This window comes from Carassius gibelio, chromosome B25 (genome assembly GCF_023724105.1).
Source record: "Carassius gibelio isolate Cgi1373 ecotype wild population from Czech Republic chromosome B25, carGib1.2-hapl.c, whole genome shotgun sequence".
In the NCBI taxonomy this organism is placed as follows: Eukaryota; Metazoa; Chordata; class Actinopteri; order Cypriniformes; family Cyprinidae; genus Carassius; species Carassius gibelio.
The window spans coordinates 8,677,136-8,697,578 of record NC_068420.1 but is presented as its reverse complement, the minus strand read 5'-3'; the positions used below and the strand labels follow the sequence as shown (position 1 = coordinate 8,697,578).

Here is a 20,443-nt window from a genome sequence, read left to right as displayed (position 1 = left end):
TTGTGGCTAATCAGTGCATACACATTATATAAATCTCTTCTTGATAAATATCCATTTTGCATATTTAAAAAAACATGCAATGTTGTGAATCCATTCAAGGTGAATTTCATTTGCAGACTTGTACTATACAACAGTTTACCTAAACAGTTTAACTAAATTACGTAATGTTTACCAGGAGCAAAGGTCAGGATTAATATGTCTAAAAATGTCATATAAAAGATGAAAGTAATACATAGATTTGGCCTTTGGAATGTTTATTTTATGGAGGAACATTGTATCAGGCATGACATTTATTATTTAGATAAGTATCTCAAATATAGCAAATAGCACAAGACGGACCATTCATTTGAAAATGCATGGGTGTAAAGATTATCCTATTGGCTATAAATGAGGTGTTCAACAAAATCACCATAAAACTCACCTTTAAAACAATAAATATTTCATTTTGTGCAGTATTTACATCACTAAATCTAAAGGCTCCTGGTATGTGAGCAGTGATTTTCACTTTTTATAAAAGTCTATTTTTTTTTATTAAAATGAGACCAGGTTTTGTTATTAAATATTCTGCATCTTAAAAGTAAAAAGAAATGAATTCCATGGCTTCCTGACGTCATCCAAAGGCTGTGGACCTTTGATAGACCTCTATCTTCAAAGGTAATATGCATTATCAGAGATTTCTAGATATGCTATTGTTGTTTTGGTTGTGCAACCATGATTTGTCAAAAACTTGCTGACACACAGTCATGTATTAAACCGATCTTACACACTTACGACATTTAGATCTGGTGAAACTGCAGATAGATTCTTTGTAACAATAAAATGTTTTTCAACACAAAGATGAAGGGCTAATATAATATTTTATTTTCTAAATGTGGAGAAGGTCTGGAATCAAGCTTATACTAGTCTCAAATGCAGGCTAACCAAAAGATACTTACTACCGTGAAGAACGCTTTTCATTTATTAAGCAATTAATAAAAACCTTTTTTTTTAAAAGTAAGACTTGAATTTGGACAAAAACCTTTTTAATGACCAAGTAACATTTAATAAATTATTAATGTGTGACATTAGTAGTCGGTCTGTTGGCATCAATGACACGTTAGTACAGTATTCTGGAATTTTGCTACATCACAGAAAAAAACAGTTCAACACTTAAAACAAAATTGGAAACGGTTTGTCTGCAAACCAAAGTCTGAAATTGAAAAAGTACACTGTAAATGACTGGACCCAGTAGTGTGCTCCGGACTTTTAAGAGTCCTCAGGTGATGGTCAGTCATAAGTCCATAAATGGCAATATCTACAGTATCTATGGCAATGAATGTCAACAAAGTAACAACACACACAAAAACACACTGATCAGACATGCAAACTCAAAACGGGGAGAGACTGGGCACTTTTATATTGATGTCCCCGATATTTATGTTACGGGGTATTTCAGGAAGGTTCATATTTTTCACAGCAGAAACAGCTCGTGCTGGTGCGCCAGACAGACCACCCTGCCAAAAACACACACAAAATATATTCTATTACTGTTATTACCCTCAAAGTTCTTGTTTATATCATACTGGATTTATTCTGCATTAAACTGAAGCCCAAACTTGGCCTATGAACAATACTCTGTAACCCAATCTTATAAGTCAAGTGAAAAATGACAAAACAAAATATACAATTAAAATAAAAATTATTACAAATACATTTAAAGTTATTCAGAACTGTTAAACACTGCATTTTGTTGTCAAAGTACGGTAGAGTTTATGAACCAGCACCATCCAGTTTCTATGGTCTTTAACTAAATTTTGTGGATGGATGTTGCTTTGGTTCTCTTTAATGAGTGTGTTGTATCGCCTTATGTAATATTTCCTCATTTTAACCCCTTCCATGTATACATAAGAGTGCATCTAGTGTTGTCAAACATTATCAATCGCTCTGTGTCAACCATGCAGCTAATAGTCAAGTTAATGTGTACAATATTATTTCACCTTTTTTTAATTGTTAAGAAAATAGCATGTATCTTTCACAGAAAACTATTTAAAAATGCCCCTGTTTGGGTTGAGGCATAGCAATGCATGTAAAAGATGTCTGAATAAACTGGAGCGACAACTGGTTATTCCGTCAATGTGAACTCACCTCCGATTTCTCCATTCTGTTCTGCAGCTCCACTTGGGCAACTATTTCATTCATGTTAGTTTCCAGAACCATCCCACCCATAACAACTTCCTGGAGAATGTAATGAACCTGGAATAAACAGCAAAAACGTCAACCTTCAAATGTTTTTCATTAGTAACTTATGAATAAACAGCTAGGCCTGAGTAACAAAACACATTCCACAATCCGATTCTTGTTTTATTGGGGTAGTAAATATTTAGAATATATTTACTAAAAGCAACCAGTTCGTAGGAGTCGCTTGTTCAGGAGTCTAGTTCACCTGTGTGTTTTAATGTACTTTAACTGCTTCATAGGAACTATTAGCTTGTGAATCGGATGCAAAAAGCGATTCATAAAATCAATACTTTAACACAAACAGCTCAGCTGACTGAAACAGAGCGTTAAACTGAGACTAAGACCATAACCCATAAAAACACACACATGCACAGGACTACTAATGTGCATTATCAAATACGTTACAAATGGCATACTCAGATGAGTTACCATAAAGCCATACATCGCCATTTGCAAGTAATTCCCTCCACTCATAAAACATTTTTTACTGATTAGATAACTAACAAAAGCAATGTAGTGTAAACTTCTATCATGAACAGGTTTTAAAGTGGAGCCATAATACAAACGGGCAATTATCAGAAAGAGTGTAGTGACCTCCATATAACCTTTCCACTATATACTGGATCGAATTACAATCACTGCCCATTAATCATGCCCTGATGAACATTTAAAAGCACCAAAGAGCACTTTTGGTAACTACGGAGGTAGAGTTATATAAGTCATTATGAAAGGAACAAGGGTTATTTTAGTATCATGATATACTATTATGGTTTTTATTCTTATAACATTTGTTATATCTATATATTTCTAACTCATTTTTTTTTTTCATTTTAATTTTACTACATGAAGATAAATATTTTTTTTTTTTTTTTTTTTTTTTTGTAACATAAATGTGTTTTCTTCATTTTAGATTTTGTTAACGATAATAACTTTGAAAACGGACCTTATCCATGTGAAAGATTAAGTCCAGTTCACACACATTCTCAAAGCATTTGTCCAGGGTTTCCACAAAGACCTGCATGACAAAATTATACACAACTGTGAATGACAACAACAACTTCTTTCAGTGAGATTTTCAAAAGGCTCAAGTAGCGTTTCAGGCTACATATGCCAAAAAAGAAGCAAATTAACTACTCATGCACAAAAAGGTTCTATGGCATTACCATTCAAATATATACCATACATAATGAATGGTATTCACATAATACGTACAGGTAATATAGAATCAGTATGGTCCAGTGAGAACTAATGCATCCTGATATGTTAAATGACCATTGCACTAAAACAAGTGTTTTAAATTCTTCCTTGTCTTAATGTACATCTTTAAAAAGCTGGCACCTGAATGCAATATGAGATACACTAACTACCCCCTTGTGGCCAGAACTACAGCATGCACAATGCATTATGTTTACCTGAATGAGATCCAGAATCCCCAGCTCGCTCTCTGATGAGTCCACACAAAACACAAAGTACAGGGTGGCATAGTGTCTGTAGATCAGCTTGTAATCAGAGCCTCCGATCAAACTAAAAGTGAAGAGCAAGACTACAGTAAATCACTTCTGAGTTTTACTGAGCACTTCAAAATAACTTTGAAGTGAACAAAATAACCTTAGATTTCCATCCTCATACAGGACTAGACGTAGATATTTGGTTCACTATAACAGTAGGCTCTTATATCTAACATTATTGTGTAGATTACGTCACCTTCCGCCCTCCAGAAAATTGCAGACATTGTCATCTCGTTTGGACACCAGATGAAAGGTCTCTCTAATGATCTGTTGTTGCATGTCTTCTGCCTGTGAAAAGAAACCTGATTAATTCATTTTACCTTGGATTTTCCACATTCACTTTTAAATTAGGTATTAAAATAAACAGAAGAGGGAATGAAACATTAGTGGTTTAACATTATACAAAAATGACTACTATGAACATGTAATATAAATCATTACATATATATAGATGAGCTTATACATAATATATAATAAATAAGCAAAAATTAAACGAGGAACTGAGTAAAACAGCCAGACAAAAACAAACATTCCACATCACAAAACATTTTATTTGTACACAAATGATTTATCTGAAGCTGCATGTTCAACTGATATATTGAATAAAAGACACTAATGAATCTGCTGGTAGTAAGAATGCAGCTTCAGTGTCTTTTATGCACTTATCTTACAAAATATTGGTAGAATCTGATGAGCCTGGGTTTGCCATGGTTGTTAAAAATGAGAATAGCCTTGATCATCCTTGCCGCTTGATTATTTTTATATAGTTAACGTTACTTCTTTTTTTTTTAGATGAGCTTCAGCTTGTCAATAAAAATCGAATCTAGGTACTTCCGTGTCACGTGACTTTTACATTATAAAAGTCCGTTGTACTTTGAAATATTTGGCGGTGTTTGTTAATATCCATATACAAATCATTTTTACAGATAATCCCATTATACTCCACAAACTATGACTACCGTGCTATTTTTGTAATGATTGATGATTTTTGTAATCAATATTCACCTGCGTTCAATTAACTTAACATATTGAATGACGATGAGCTGCGGACCTTTATTTTGTCGCGTTCACGGTCCGCTGCGTGACCCGGAAGTCCAGTGTTTCCTCTTGTCGCGTCACTCGCGTGTCGTGTCTATCAGCTAGCTGCTACTTATATAAACAACCCGAATTAAAATATGAAACACTTGACAGGAGAGTGACCATTTCCACGCACTGCACGAGGAATGAGACTATTCATTTGCTTGCGCATGTAAACTGCAGTTAAGAAAGTGTTTTAGAGACGCTGTTGTTTACATGCATCCAAACTGACATTTGTATTGCAAAAAGACGCGTTGTGATTGTTGGTAAGTGCATCCTCTTACGCCTTTATTGTTGCTTTAGCAGTGCTTTATTGATTTAAAGTTAACACCGTTTTTGTATCATTTTATTGTAGCCATTTATTTGGTTTCTCTCATTAAACGAACTTGTACGTAGTGCAATTTTTATTTATATGAATGTATGTGTGTGTTATTTATACTGTAGGGTGTGTCTCTAAGACAAATAGATCCAAATGTGAGTTAGAAAACATGTCCATCGTAAACCTCAAACAACAGTGCTGTTTGTAATCGCACTGCTCTCAACTGACCTACATTCCCAAAGTTATGACTCTGAAGAAGTTAGTAAACATAATAATACTCTCAGATAAGTATTGGGTTGTGTTTGATCTGTAACATTCGTTTGCATAATTACTTCTATTGTGCTGTAAGTTAAAATGTTAAACTTTTAGGACTGCGTAATCAGCCTTAATTAACCCTTTATTGCAGGGATCCTCAAATCTGGACCTCAAGATCCACTTTCCTGCAGAGTTTAGCTCTAACCCTAATCAAACACACCTGAGCATGCTAATCAATGCCAGTGAATATATTTGGGATCATTAGAGAATCCCAGAGAGGTGAGGTTGATCAGGGTTGGAGTTAAACACTGCAGTGCATTGGAACTCCAGGGCAAGATTTGAGGAAGGGGGCTTTATAGGTTAAGAAAAACAGATGCAATAATGCATTGGCATTCTTTGTTGGAAGTGATTATACTAGTGTCTCTTTTTCTATAGCTTGATTTCTTTCCTGTTTTTATTCCAGCTCAGGACGGACCATCCGTGAATAATCTGCTTCATCGCTTAGTGAGTTTCATTCCTTTGTGCAAGCCTCGTTGGAAGTCATGTGATCTGTACATCCTGGAACGGGTTTAGTGAGCCCTTCGGTGCTGTTTGCAGTGACTGTTGTAACAGGCGTTCAGAGGGGTGTGGCAGACACTTATGTGCTTCACACAAGACCTATTTATTCACTTTTGAAACTTCCTTATAACCAACAAAGCCTTTATAACTGCAGGTTCATCTCAAGTTCAAAACGCTTAGAATAGGTCAGGGCTTATGTTACTTTAAAACAGGAGCTTCTAATGTGGAAAAAAAGAACATAAAAGGTAACTTTATATTATGCCTACGTGTTTATTAGCACTTGTGGTCTAGTCTTAGTTGAGAAGGATTGAAACAGCTGTTTTACAGTTAGAGCAAACTTCCTTGTAGTGTTTCGGAATTTGTACTAGGTGGCGCAATTTACTCACATTTTATGTTCATTCTCACTTCCTTTTCTCATAAGATTCATATATCTCTTTCTATAATCTAATGTTTTTAAAAATTATCTATAGACTTGATTCTAGCAACAGTGTTGATGTTTTTGTATATCTCACAGGTGTTGGGGATGTGACCCTCTCTCACATTATGGTCTCAGCCACTCATGTGATCATGACTGTCCATCCCGTCCTGGTTCTGCTGCCCATTCTGGGTCTCCTTGTGCTTCCGTGTGCACCCTTGCAATTGGTAAATGGCCTCAGGATAGTGGCTAATGGGACTGCGGAAAACCCAGGGAAATGTGACCCAAACAATTGTAAGATCATCTCTACTGCACCTCAAATATCCTGATAATTGATTCCTTTAAAATGCATTTCAATAATTGTGTATGTGTATATATTAGGGCTGAGCAAGTTAATGCAGTTGTGTTTTTTATTTAATTTTTTTATGAAAGTCTGTTGCTAATTTGCTCTGAATACAAATCATGGGTCATAGGTGGGGACGCTCTCGATCAAGTTATCTAGGCTAAGCATCAACATTCACAAACCATTGTCCACTGGTATTTTTAACAGAAAAGCATGCAACGAGCTCATAAGCATGACTTTCTAAGTTGGAAATTGGAAGTTTCTGATAGCACGCGAAGACAGCAGAGAAGCGCTCCCAACACAGTGGAGTGAATCATTTTGTTAACTTTGTGGTTTATTTTGATTCGTATGGGATGCGATTGCCTAGCACCTCCTAATTATTCTCCCAAATCCCGCACACACGAGTCCCTCTCTACCCTCCTATCAAGTGTTGTCCCGCGCCACACTCTGTTGCGATGCATCCCGTGATTGTGCAGGTCTCTGTTCGGAGGATGCCTAGTAAGTAATGTAGTAAGTAATGTTCTGATCGAGGCTCTGGACTTGGAGCATATTTTGTTTTTCTATAACAAAGTATTAAATATTTTCTATAGAAACATTAATGTACTGGCAGTGACAAATGGCTTGTTGCATATAATTTAATTACATTAATGTTATAAGTTGAGATTTAGGCTACAATAAATATTTTAACTATGTTAAAGGAACACTGCTATAAAAAAGCACCTTATTTGTTTAATGTGTGTGAAAAAAAAAAAAAAAATATATATATATATATATATATATATATATATATATATATATATAAAAAAAAATAATATGCGTGCCCAGTACACACAAATTACATAAAACATTTATTTTGGATGCCATTAATTGTTTAACCGCACTATTACGAACCTCCTGTAGAATACAAAAAGAAAATGCACTGAGACATGTTATACTTGTTTAGGACTGACAGGAGTCCTTTAATTGATGACAGAATTTTATTTTAAGTTTGTAAAATGAAGTATGTCTTTAGTGTTCCATCAACTGGGCTGAAAGGCTCTCGCACAGGCCATCCTTACTGTTGAACCCTGCACAGACATAATTGTCTGATAATTTTCAGCTATTTCCAAGAGATAAAGCAGCCTGTTTTTCTTTGCATTTCGTTCCTAAGCCCTCAGTCTGCATGCTACCTTCAGAGATAATACAGGGTACCTGCGGAATATCATATTAAAGCCATCTGTTTTGTTTTGTATTTTAAACATCACATTTTTTTTCTCTTGAAGGACGTGCACTTTCAAAGAAGGCCATGTGTTTCACATTTAAGATGAAAGGGAGGCCTGGGCTGGCTGTTCTGCTTATGCGCCAGGCGCTGCTTCGGCAGGCCATACCCTTCTACAGTCTTCGTCAAGACATGCTCTTTTTCTAATTAAATCGCTTTCTTTTTTTCCCTTCTCGCTTTGACCACACACGTTGCACTTGACTATCTCGCCACCTCTGTAAACACGCAGACAGCTGAAATGACCCCGGGGCGTGCTGGCTTTGTTTTCGGGGGTAGAGCGACTGGCCCTGCCCCCACCTGATAACACTCACGTATGTTGTCGGTATTGAGTTTCCAGCATGTTAACCGTACAGAGATGGAAAGCAAGGTCAGAATCCTCACCGCCATCTGGAAGTCTGAAATGTTTGGAATGATGGCCAGCTATAAATACGTAAGCGTTCCACATTCCACTGCAGGGAACGGTGTGTTTTGGACCCGTCAAAGACTAAACGTACTACAGGGCAACCTGTGGAGACTGCAAAAATCCAGCCAGGTCCTCCACTGTCACACCGCTCTCCTTTAGCCTTAGGTTTTGTGTGATTTCTGCTTCAAACAGCTGGAGAAGTGTTTAAAAGGGGAAAAAATGCACACGATGCAGCTGGCCTCTCAATTTAGTGTCAACGCTGACCAAGAGATGATTCAACCGGGGGTTTTCACTTCACCGAGGTTGGCTATTGATTCACCTGGAGCTTTTAAACGCTGGATGATTGTCCGTTGGCAAGGTCCAAAAAGGGAAATGGGGGCATTTTAGAGCATTCTGCAGTGCCAGCACAAGCAAACTCTTTATAGCCCTGTTTGGTCCTGCCGTGCTGCAGACACCTGGTTAAGTAATCAAGGGAAGTGGGAATAAGGGAAAGAGTGGAGACGGATGTGGAGGTTGAGGTGTGCTGTACCTAATGCACACATGGCTGTTGGTAGGGGATCAAAAGGGGTGCGGCAAGGCCTGTTTTTCCTCCCGGTCGTGGCTCGTTCCCGAAGACTGCAGAGCTCAGGATATACAGCTTGACATCCAGTAATGAGCATTCGGGGAATGTCTCTGTCCCAATGAAAACAACCCAGGTTGACGAGTCACAGATTGCACTGTTCCTTTTATTTCATATTTTAGAGCGAACTGTAAAATATATTTGGCAATGACACTCTAAAAAAACAGCCTTTAGAAACTTGGGTTTGGTTTATTTGTTCTCTTAAATTTGGTTTATGGTTGCACAATGTCCAGTTTTTGTTTTGTTGTGCCCCCCTATTTTATTTTTATTTTTTTTCTGGACTGAAGGTTGATATAAACTTAACTTATCTTACTTGATAAAGGGGACTTTCAGAACTTGCTCAGAGTCATTTATTTGTGAATCAGATTTAACTGGTTGTCTTTTTAGCTCACCAGTTAATTCGGTCTGCAACTCGCATTCACAATGTTGATTCATTAGCAACTGTCTATTCAACAGTCTTATGGGGTTTTGAAGTCCATCCAAATTCACTACAAACAAGGTTTATATCAAGTAACCATATACATTTTTTTTTTTTTTTTTTTTTTTTTTTTTTTTTTTTAAGAGAAAATCCTGTTGATTTGCTTTGTTCTTCATTTTCAGGTCCTAAAGATGAAGTTTGTCCGAAGGCTATTGTTAATACAACACAATCTGTGGGTTTTCTGATCAGCTGCCTGAAAGATACCCAGAATTGTTCTTTTGGAAATGACACTAATTTCAACAACCTGTTAATGGAACTTTGTGTGATCTCAAATGGTAATACCACTCCTCCATTTGCCTGAATTTTATTTGTATTTTTATAGGTTTTTGCTCTTCCAAGTATGTTTGAATTGGTTTCATTCTTTTAACTTTACCTCTTACAATTATCTGATACAAAAGAGTTAATTGTGATGTTAAATTGTGACATTAGTTCAATAACGTGTTTCAGAATATCAGCCAGATGTCTCGATTTACCAACCCAAGCTTTGTTTTTTGCAGACTCTTTCCATGGGGGCAAAAATCAGATGAATAATTCTGCGCTTCCCAATCAGTCTGCTGGCCACAGCTCTTCACCAAATATAACGCAGCCTTTGCCAACTCAACCTAACTTCTCGATCTCCAGGACTTCCACTAGCACAGATCCGACCACTTTACATCCCAACTCTACGACTATAGCGACCACCAACCTGCAGACAACTCCAACAGAGAAAGCCACCACAACTGATACAGTGCCAAAACCAGCCGTGACATCCACCAACGCAACTACACCTAATCCAACCACAACCAGCCCTAAACCCTTTACAAAAACTACCAGCTCAACCACAACTGTTGCACAAACCATAATTCCAAAACTGTCTACTTCAACATCACATTCAGGGACCAACATGTCTGCCAGCATCTCGCCATCAGTGCCTACAACACCTTCAATCACTCCTACCACAAAACCTAACCAAACTTCTGCAGCATCATCCGATGAGAACAAGCCATCACAAACCTCATTGAGCCCCTCAGTAGTGGTGTCTGCACTGCCTAAGGACATTCCCAAAGGGGACAAAGCCATGATTGAGGTGGCCGGAGACCCTTTGACCAGCCACCTGTTGAACACAAGCTCCTTGTTGGCCGTTCTTCTGTTTGGCCTCCTCTTCCTCGTGGTCACGGTGGCGATGTTTCTCAAACAAGCATACGAGAGTTACAAGCGGAAGGACTACACTCAGGTCGACTATCTCATCAATGGAATGTACTCCGATTCGGGGGTCTGACCGGGATTGTGTGGTTTACATTTCAGTATATTTTCAAAAGTTGGTAGCAGATTGACTTTGGTTTGAGAGCCCTTGGTAGCACTCAGACGCTTTAAATCCTTGTACGACTTCTAGATAAGAGAATCCAGCTGGTGCTCGAGCGAGTTGGTATGATGTATATCTTTTTGTTTCTATGCAGATTTAGCTTCCATGTAATTCTTGGCACTTGGGGCTGAAGCCTTAGTATTAACTTAGCCCTCAATTTTTGTTCAACGAATGTCATTATAAGGGATTCATAGTGCAATACATGGAAATGTTTTGTCTAATGTCCAGTGTTTCTTCTGCAGCTGGTAAGTTGGCTGCAATTGCCTTTATATGTTTGTGGGAACGGTTCAGGAACATTCAAAGAATTGGTTATTAATTAATGCCTTTTTTTTTCTTTTTTTTTTCTCTGTGTATGTGTGAGGAATAAATGCCAAATCAAGAATTGTGGCACAGAAGCACATTATTGTAAAGCCAAGGGAATAACTCAGCCATTGTGTGTTCAGTGTCTGGAACAAAGAACAGATCAGAGGAAGGGATGAAGTATGATAGTTTGATATGTGCCAAATTGATTTTGTAAGTCTTAATAGCTGCACTGTTAAAAAAAATAATAAATATATATAATAAAGAAGAAAAACTCACTTTGCACTCTGTTATCTTATTGTGTTGAAGTCTGTCTGTACTTGATGTTTACTTAACTTTGATCCATAGTAGGCTGACGGTAATCTGTGCATCTGGTTTCCACAGAAATTTGGACTTTCATCATGTGTTTCACTTCTCCATTTATTAAAGTTCACCCCCCAAAAATAAGATGGTCCGCATTTAACTAGCACATTAACAAATGTGACGGAGTTTTGGAAAAAAAATTTAACTAAATTTATGACCTCGTTTTAAACAATGGCTAATGTATTTGTAAAATATTTCAGTGTTTATATAATTATGAATTGACCGCAACAAAACAATGTTAATATGTATAAACGTTGTCATGAACAATCCGTCTCATTAACCTGAAGTAGTAGCTACATCCGTCTACAGTAATAAGTGTGTTGTTGAATCGGACATAAACCTATAAATGACTCTGTTTTAACTCTAACAGCTCCAACTGATTTGCAGATCTGTGCGTCTGATTCAAGCTGATTTGGTGAATCTTTTTAAACCGCTAACATTTTGTTCGTTCATCGTTGCAATGATATTTGAAAACATGAACGCAAACAGCCTCCCAGGTTATATTTTAAACAGTTATTTACTTTTTTGATGTATTTTCGACTATTTTAGTTGTAATTTTGGGTGAATTCTTTAAATGTTTTGACTAACTTAATGCTTTTAGCTGGTCCTCTCGGCTCTTCTTAACACATTTAACCAGATGTACAATGGTTCAATGGTTCAATCAAATCAGCATAGAAAATTTGAAAAAAATCTGTTGATCACCAAACCGAAAAGGATGTCTAAGTTCAAGGGGTCCATGGTCTTGCTTTAGGAGCCAATGGGCCCCAGGTTTCCCATGGTTTCAAAGTGTTTTATGAGTAGTGCATATCAATCACTCTTTGGAGTAAACAAGATGCCACCTATAAACAAGCCACATCTGTCGGCCAATAATTGCACCTTGGAAACGTGCGATGCACATTGTCTAGTTTTAAAGGTCTGGAAGTTTAATTGGCAAGGAGGAAAATAATGAGATGGAAGGAAGGTGGGCCGACACCTTTACAACTAGCTCACCAGGGGACGTTTTGTTTTGGGGGGAAACAACAAGAGTTTGGTGAAATGTGGATTTTATTAGAGAAGCACAGGACAGGGTTTGGAGTTCATTGTTATCCTCTGCAGGCAGTTGTGCAACTAGTTGCTGACCTGATCTGACCTTAAAAAAGAAAATTCACAACCTATGATTACCACATTTCTTGCCGAGTGATGCATTTCTGTAATTTCCAAAGGAATTGTCTCAGGCCTCAAAATTTCCCAATCTCTCACTTTCTTTTGACATTTGACATCCTAGATTTTTACTTCATGCCAGAACAGAAACAACGCCGACAAGTTTCCAATAAAACATTAACTTCGCTCTCCAAACTAAACAGTGGACCTCTCATTTGTTTTGATGGTTTGGTATTGATACAAGCTATTAGCCGTTTATTTGCTACAGCTTTCAACAGAATATCCTTGTTTGCCTTGGTTGTGTAACTAGGAGGCAGACACATATTTCACCACGGCTTCAGGCCGACTATGAAATCCTGCCTATGAATGTCCAGTGAGAAGTAGGTAGCAAGCAACAGGGTTAGTGCAAAGCACATTGACATGATGCCTCTAAAAAGCCTTTGTTTTAAGAGGACTTGTTCCAGATGGCATCTGTTACGCGCAAAATATGTCTTTCATTAGGTCTTGGATGCATTAATACAAAGGCTAATATTCAAAAGTAACAACATGCAGCGGAGAAAGTGTTTTTTTTTTTTATTATTTATTTGCGTGCAGTGCTCAGTGGATCAAAGAGAACGCCAAGAGCTATATTGCACAGGTGACTGTAAAGGCAGGTTTCATTACAGCATATTTCTCTAGGCCCGGGAATTACTGCCTGCTTCACTCACACGCACTACCGCGCACATGTGCTTTCACTTTGGATTTGGAGTTGGTTGCAGAACTTTACCATTCAGCCCAATGAGTGTTTTTAGACTGCCGGGGGTTACGGTTTGATCCTTCGTGTTTACGGCACCTCAGGACTCATGAAAGAGGCCGAAAAATAATTTGCATATTGTATTCCACTCTTTTATAACGTGAGCTTTCAAACAAGTAAGAAGAAACAAAACAGACTATCAACAAACAGGAGAAACTGTGCCAAGCTTGGCATGTTTAAGCTGATGTACAAAGTACAAAGAAGAATTGATCTGTCATTCACTTACAAAGCAGATTGTATGCAGATTAAAGCTTTTATCTCTCCCTGACAAAGCCATGTCTTTTTAATATCTCAGTTGTTTCTCAGATTGTTCTCCTGAGGGAAAGACCACAGAAGACACTAATGTGAATAAGTATCATAATATTTCAGGACTGGAATTTGAGAATCTGCAATCATAGAACTCAAATGTCTCATCAAGTTCTTTTGAGACCAAGTAATATTTCTTTAATGTCTCAATCATTTCTTCTGCTTTTCAGATTGTTCTATTTAAAAATAGACTTTAGAAGACACTATTGTATCTTAATATATCAGAACTTGGACAGTCTGTTATCAGAGAACCCAAATAAGTTCTCCCTAGATTGAATGAGATCTATTTGATTGCTCAGTTATTTCTTCTGCCTTTAAATTGCTGTCCTGAGAAAAAGATTATCAATGACACTAAACTCACACTTGTCTCCTAATGTTCTCCCAGCACCATATGTGATGATGGACCACAAAACCAGTCTTAAGTTGCTGGGGTATATTTGTAGCAATAGCCAAAAATACATTGTAAGGGTCAAAATTCTAGATTTTTCTTTTATGCCAAAAATCTTTGAGATATTAAGTAAAGATCATGTTCCATGAAGATATTTTGTAAATGTCCTTCTGCAAATATATCAAAACTTCATCATCTGGATAACTTTAAAGGAGATTTTCTAAGTATTTAGATTTTTTTGCATCCTTCCAGATTTTCAAATAGTTGTATCTCAACCAAATATTGTCTGGTCCTAACAAACCATACATCACTGAAAAGCATATGTATTCATCTTTCAGATGATGTATAAATCTCAATTTAGAAAATTACCCTTATGACTGGTTTTGTGGTCCAGGGTCACACATTTTACAGCTCTATAATCTCACTACATCTTAACAATTGAATCATGTTGGTCTCATTTTAAATTTCAGATTTTTATTATTATGAAACATTGATGGTTGCTTATACTGAAAATCCCCTAAAATACTAGAATATAAAGTCACAGGAGTTCTTGAGTATATAAAAGTGGAAGTCTGTCTTAGTGGAAGACGGTTAAACATGAATTACATATAGAACATAACTGCACTTCCTTTCCAGTGAAATGACACAACTTTGAACAACCGCTTATTTTAGAAAACAAAAAACAGAAATGAAACTTTCAGAATGGTGATATCATGTCCCTCACCTGAGTATGCTATACCACAGTGAACCTATAGTGGGCACCCTTCATCACGACCCTTCCCTGTTGACAACTCATGGTTTATATAGATGGTCCAATGATTTAAAACATCACAATTAAGCATTGTACATTATTAAATCTAAATAATAAAAAGTGGAATGCACTGATTTAAAGTCAGCACATGTCAGAATTGGCAGTTTAACAATTCTGTCCAGCTCTGCTTTCACACTTTTTTTATTCTAGTGAACATTTTTTCTAAGCCGGTTTATTTCTGAAAGCCAATTTCTTTATAGAAACAAACCTAATGTCTCGGTTTCACAAATGCAATTAGCCATTTCAAACAATATCTGACAGCGTTGATGTAGTTTGACTATATTTATTGGCAACTCCTAACTGTATATGTCAATAAATCTTGCAATGTTAATATTGCACCCTGCTTGATTGATTAAAATCTATTTGTTACTGTAAAATGTAATGATAACAGCTCTGGCTGCCCACATGATGACTAAAAGTTCATCAAGTTCATCAAGATTGGCCTCTCCAGCAACTGTAGCCAATAATAACATAAAGAAAGAGTACACACACAAAAAACATAAAACGCCATCATGGTAACGAATGAAATGCAACATAAAAACTCAAGTGGAAAAATACAAATTTACTCTTGAATTAAATATATTATATATATTATATATATATATATATATATATATATATATATACATACACACACACACACACACACACACACACATATATTTGTGAGTGTGTGTGTGTGGTATATATATATATATATATATATATATATATATATATATATATATATATATATATATATATATATATAGTATATGTGTGTGTGTGTGTGTGTGTGTGTGTGTGTGTGTGTGTGTGTGTGTGTGTGTATACATATAGCCTAATTTTATCCACAGAATGCATTGTTTAAATATAAAAGTAACATTTATTTTGCGAGAATAACCACCGACTGCACTGTTATTTTACTTTTTCAAACCGACTAACAGTTTACACTGCGTCTTCAGCTCCCTCTGCTATTCCAATGGACTGGAGAGGCAATCCCACTTGATGACGTCGATCAGTTTCCGCTGTCAGTCATTCCCCTCCTCGTGCCTCCTCTACTATCGCTAGAAGAGTCGCTCGGGCGAAAAAAAAGTCCGACTGATCGACCTACGAACTGCTAACTTTCTCCTAACACCGATACCTCGAAGAAATGGAGCTGGGATTATGGAATTAAAGCAGGGAGCACTTGCGATGGAGATTTTATTGCTGGGACTGCTGCTTTGTTGTAGTCTGACGGTGATTCGTGGTGAGTAAAATAGTTTTTGTGGAGTTTTTCCTTCGGTTCTGAGTCTAAGGTGTTGAAGTCATTATATCACCGCGAACAATGTGATACAAAGTAAAACGCACGAGCGCGAAACAAACTTGCGCACGGTCGGCTTCGCAAACGTTGGCGTATTTTTGTTTTGTTTCGCAGGAGCGTGTATTTTGAACGTTTACATATTTAGAAATGCAACTGTAGGTTTGAGAGAAAACTTTAATGAGTTAAGTCTGCGTAAAGTTGAGCTGGTTTTAACTAAACTATAGTCCGCGGTGGGTTTGTTAACCGAGATGTGCACTTCTGGAAGATTTAAAGCTAAAAATCAACTTTTCTGGTCGTTTTTGACATGTTTGGTTGGTTTTTTTTTTTTTTTTACTCACAAGACTTGCAAACTGCTCTGGTTGTGTGTTATGGAGGCCTCGGTGGTGTCGGATGTCAAATAGCGTGAAAAAAGAGGGCAAACTTATTGAATTGACTTTTAAAACTATTTTAAAAACGGCTATTTTACCCGAACTTTATGCGGATAGTGTTACAGACAAGTTGGCGGATAAACTAAAGTAGCAATTTCAACAAAAACACTGTTGAAGTTTATTATAATAAAGACCCCAAGCCAGCTCAAAGAGCCACAGTACATAAAGATCTAGATTTTCTTGGAAACACTTTATAATCACATTCATTACCTAAACAAATAGGACTTGTGCCTAACAAGTAATAGGTTTTAAAGTTAAACAGTTACTAATGGGCCCTTAATTCTAAATGTTTATTTTTTAAGGGAAAATGTATATGTATGAATGTTATGTCTGTCATTGGCACCATTTCTTGTATTAACTAGTTAATTTAAAATGGACCTGCAGAGTAATAAATAAATTATTAAAATTGTAGTCTTGCACTATTGCAAGGTAATAAATGATAAATGCATAATATTTATAAAAGAAAGGCTAAACACTTTTAATTGTATGTGAGATTTATCAGCTTGTGTATATAGCTACTATATATGAGCAAAAATAAGTATAAATGCAAATGTCTCTTTTAAAAACCCTGGACACAAATTATTAATACCCTATAGTTTCATAGTGTTATAAAGAAGCATCGCTGAAATCTTTCCTGTGACATTTGCTGGTGAGAAATTGCCGTTTCAAAAAGGCCAGTGCTTAAATAATTATAGTTTTAGCACCATGTACTCATTATTGGTTTGCTGGGATGTTTGTATTCACGCCTAGAGAGAAAGAGAGAGAGATTGAACCCTGGTTTGGTGTTATTTCTGGAGCAAGGAAGCAGAACCGTCTGAATAGTTTAATTCAGATGGATTGAGTCATATTATGTACCTTAACTCATATTTGTTTATCTTCTATCCAGAACTTTATTCCAAACATTTACCAACAGCTACATGGTCCATTTTGTGTTAGACTAGTCTTCTAACTCATTCCAACAAACGTTATTGCATAAATAATCCTTAAAATGATTCGTTTTTTTTAAACTAGTCTTTTAACCCATTAAACGAACTTTATAGTGCAAATATTGCTTAAGATGATTGATAAGTCTTTGCATAAATAATGGCAAGACGATCAGTTAATATACAGTCGAATAGTAAGAAATGCTACATTTGTTTTCAGAGATTTGATTGTGCATGAACGTGTGTTCTGTTAAGTAGTTTTTGTGCATGGTGATATTAAATGTTATAATATAGTGTTACTAAGTTGTTAGAACAACATGGATTTAATACAGTCCTGTAAAAAAATAAAGGTTCCTGTTAGATATAAGAAGATTTTACAGCCTGATTCCACTGGAGAACCTATTGGAAAAAAAGTTCCACAACAAACAATTTAATTCTCTTTTGCTGTGGGAAACCATTTATAGATGGGTGCTTTAGAATACTGTAAACCAAATTGAAAAACTGCAATGTGAAGAACTTGCTGGTGCAAAGAACCATTGAAGAACCTTCATTGTTAAGAGCGAGGGAACAAAATATACTTCTTCTTGGATGAAATGTTCTGATTTTGACGTTATGAAGTGCTTAAAGTAATGCAGGCCTGCATTGTTTGTATGCAGCTGCTGTTAAGGTATTACAAACGGTTATATTGCAATTTTGAGAACAGACTGTCATGTTATTTCTCTTTGGAGTTTGGGCTTGGTGTTCTTAAATGCGTCTTGAGAAGAAAAAAAAAGGATTTATTCAGGTCCCGTCAGTAGTGAGTGGTTCATTTGTTGACATGTCACAATGTAAGGTTGGAAATATCTGCCAGGAAACATAACTGCAAATGGCAAAGCCATGTCTCTAGAGTTTTAGTATTAATACAAATTTAATAAGTTGTAACTCATTGTATTTGTGTGTGTGTGTGTGTGTGTGTGTGTGTGTGTGTGTGTGTGTGTGTGTGTATTCCGAGATGAAAGTGATGGAGTAAAATCTGTTGCATGTAATGCTAATTCAACACACGTGAACAACAAAAGGCCTTGTTGAATTTTAGCATAACAAAAACCACAAAACTTTTGATGCAATTGTCAAGCTCCTTCTTCCAATGTCAATCACTTCTTAAGCTAATTAAACAAGTTTGCATTTGAATGAAAGGATTTTTTGGAGGAAAGTGAAGGAAATGTAACAACCAGTCCCTATTTTTTTTTTTTATCCGGGACTTGCAGCACTCTTTTGTGTTTTGAATTGATATTTCAGTTTAAAATTCTCTTGAAAATGTATAGGCAAGTAATACCCGATAGATAGATAGGTGTGAATTATTTAATCCGGATCATAAAAAGGTGTCTCAGAGTTCACATAAAAAAAAAAAAATGTTTGCATACTTGTGTGTTTTCTTTAACACAATCTCTAGCTTTACTGTATGGTCTCTTGCTGATAAGGGTTGGAGGAAGTGAGCGACCGGTTTTGATCGTAATCAGGCAGGTTAAAGGATATTGAGGACAGAGGAAGAAAAAGGAGATATGAATGGGCTGAGCAGCTTTTCATTTGAAGCTCTTTTCCCCACTTTCCAGGACTCTTCATGTGTTTGCTCCTTTGTGCTCCTCCCTTCTGAAGACGGTTAATTCTGGTGACAAGCTCAGACTCCTTCAGCTGTTTCTTTGTGCTCTTCCTCTACAAAGGAGGAGCCCGGTGGGCCCAGGTGCTCTCAACTCCCCCTCCTGGCACTACAAAAGTCAGAGAAGAGCGGAAGTTCCTAAGTCATATGGGTGCTCGGGTATAAACTGGAGATGAGTTCTCCTAGGGACGTCTGTTTGGGGAGATTAGTGATCTTCACGCTGTGGCTGAAATTTATTGCTGGACTTTTGACTGATTCTGTTTCCTCTAGTAAGCCGCAGTGTTTAAATGTCCATTGAAATGAGGCTCGCTTTGCTTTTGTCCTCTAGATCTCTGGCACGTTGCCTCTAAAACCATTACAAAGTTGCTGGAGTTCATCTGTTTTCCCTTTTCTTTCTCTTAGTGAGCTCAGATGTGCTCGGTAAGAAAGATTTGTGTCCACAGAAGTTGTTAACTTGCAGAAACTCCTGTCATGAGCCTTTGAGTGGCTTCTAATGATGTTTCTATACAGTAAAACCACAGACATTTGCAAAAAGGCAAGCTAGAAAAGCAAAGTTTGTCAAAACAATTCCATCTATCTGTCTGTCTATTAGGGGTAGAACGGTTCTTAGTGAAAAATTGAAAAGTACAGTTCTCCACACATGGTTCGGCGTGCACCAGGACCACGGTTCAACTTAAAGAAACACTCCTCTATTTTTTAAAATAGGCTCATTTTCCAGCTCCTCTAGAGATTAACAGTTGAGTTTTCCAATTTTCGAATCCATTCAGACGATCTCTGGGTCTGGTGGGAGCACTGTAGCTGTAGCTTAGCATAGATTAGTTTTTTTCTGTTGCTTGTATTTAGATTATTCTTATTTTCTTTATTTTAATTTGACAGTATAGTTTTTCCCCTAAATATAGCACATATTTAACCATACCAAAACCGTGACTCTTAAACCTAGATACAAACCGAACCGTGAGTAAGTTGAACCGCTCCACCCTTTCTATCTATCCATCCATCCATTCATTCATTCCCTGGACCACAAAACCAGTATTAAGTGTCAATTTTCTAAATCATCTAAAAGCTGAATAAATAAGCTGAATAAATAAGCTTTCCTTTGATGTATGGTTTGTTAGGATAGGACAATATCTGTCCGATTTACAACTGTTTGAATATCTGAAATCTGAGTGTGCAAAAAAAAAAAAAAAAAAATCTAAACGTCTGAGAAAATCACCTTTAAAGTTTTTCAAATGAATTTTTAGCAATGCATATTTCTAATCAAAAATTACGTTTTGATATATTTAC

At 36.6% G+C, this 20,443-nt stretch overlaps 3 protein-coding genes across 7 annotated transcripts in view; 2 read left to right on the top strand and 1 right to left on the bottom strand.

Moving 5' to 3' along the window:
• Positions 1-237: 237 nt before the first annotated feature.
• LOC128014297 (AP-3 complex subunit sigma-2) lies at positions 238-4,682 on the bottom strand. Its single transcript, XM_052597754.1, has 6 exons — positions 4,397-4,682; positions 3,922-4,013; positions 3,630-3,741; positions 3,161-3,232; positions 2,125-2,232; positions 238-1,493 (listed from the first exon to the last, which is right to left on the bottom strand). Exons 1-6 carry the CDS (start codon positions 4,463-4,465, stop codon positions 1,368-1,370), a joined length of 579 nt encoding a protein of 192 aa, XP_052453714.1. The 5' UTR covers positions 4,466-4,682; the 3' UTR covers positions 238-1,367.
• Positions 4,683-4,793: 111 nt separating this feature from the next.
• On the top strand, positions 4,794-11,370 carry LOC128014296 (uncharacterized protein C11orf24). 5 transcript variants are annotated; one of them, XM_052597749.1, is made up of 6 exons: positions 4,800-5,068; positions 5,158-5,190; positions 5,840-5,880; positions 6,449-6,643; positions 9,573-9,725; positions 9,948-11,370. In XM_052597749.1, exons 4-6 carry the CDS (start codon positions 6,478-6,480, stop codon positions 10,706-10,708), a joined length of 1,080 nt encoding a protein of 359 aa, XP_052453709.1. In that variant the 5' UTR covers positions 4,800-5,068; positions 5,158-5,190; positions 5,840-5,880; positions 6,449-6,477; the 3' UTR covers positions 10,709-11,370. The 5 variants fall into 5 exon arrangements, with proteins under 5 accessions (XP_052453712.1, XP_052453709.1, XP_052453710.1 ...); XM_052597752.1 differs by lacking the exon at positions 5,158-5,190 and having other exon boundaries at positions 4,794-5,068; XM_052597753.1 differs by lacking the exons at positions 4,800-5,068; positions 5,158-5,190 and adding an exon at positions 5,660-5,735.
• Positions 11,371-15,910: 4,540 nt separating this feature from the next.
• LOC128013733 (low-density lipoprotein receptor-related protein 5) overlaps positions 15,911-20,443 on the top strand; it is a 63,570-nt gene continuing 59,037 nt past the window's right edge. Inside the window, exon 1 of the mRNA XM_052596913.1 lies at positions 15,911-16,121. Coding sequence (XP_052452873.1) covers positions 16,040-16,121 — 82 coding nt within the window. The 5' untranslated portion in view covers positions 15,911-16,039. The remainder of the gene's footprint in view (positions 16,122-20,443) is intronic.

Coding starts and splice junctions, on each gene's coding strand:
- LOC128014297 (XM_052597754.1), bottom strand. CDS start 4,465: ATGATCAAGGCTATTCTCATTTTTAACAACCATGGCAAACCCAGGCTC. Junction 4,014..4,396: donor TCAGATTCTACCAATATTTT/GTAAGATAAGTG, acceptor TTCTTTTCACAG/GCAGAAGACATGCAACAACA. Junction 3,742..3,921: donor AATTTTCTGGAGGGCGGAAG/GTGACGTAATCT, acceptor CTTCACTTTTAG/TTTGATCGGAGGCTCTGATT.
- LOC128014296 (XM_052597752.1), top strand. CDS start 6,478: ATGGTCTCAGCCACTCATGTGATCATGACTGTCCATCCCGTCCTGGTT. Junction 6,644..9,572: donor GAAATGTGACCCAAACAATT/GTAAGATCATCT, acceptor CTTCATTTTCAG/GTCCTAAAGATGAAGTTTGT. Junction 9,726..9,947: donor ACTTTGTGTGATCTCAAATG/GTAATACCACTC, acceptor TGTTTTTTGCAG/ACTCTTTCCATGGGGGCAAA.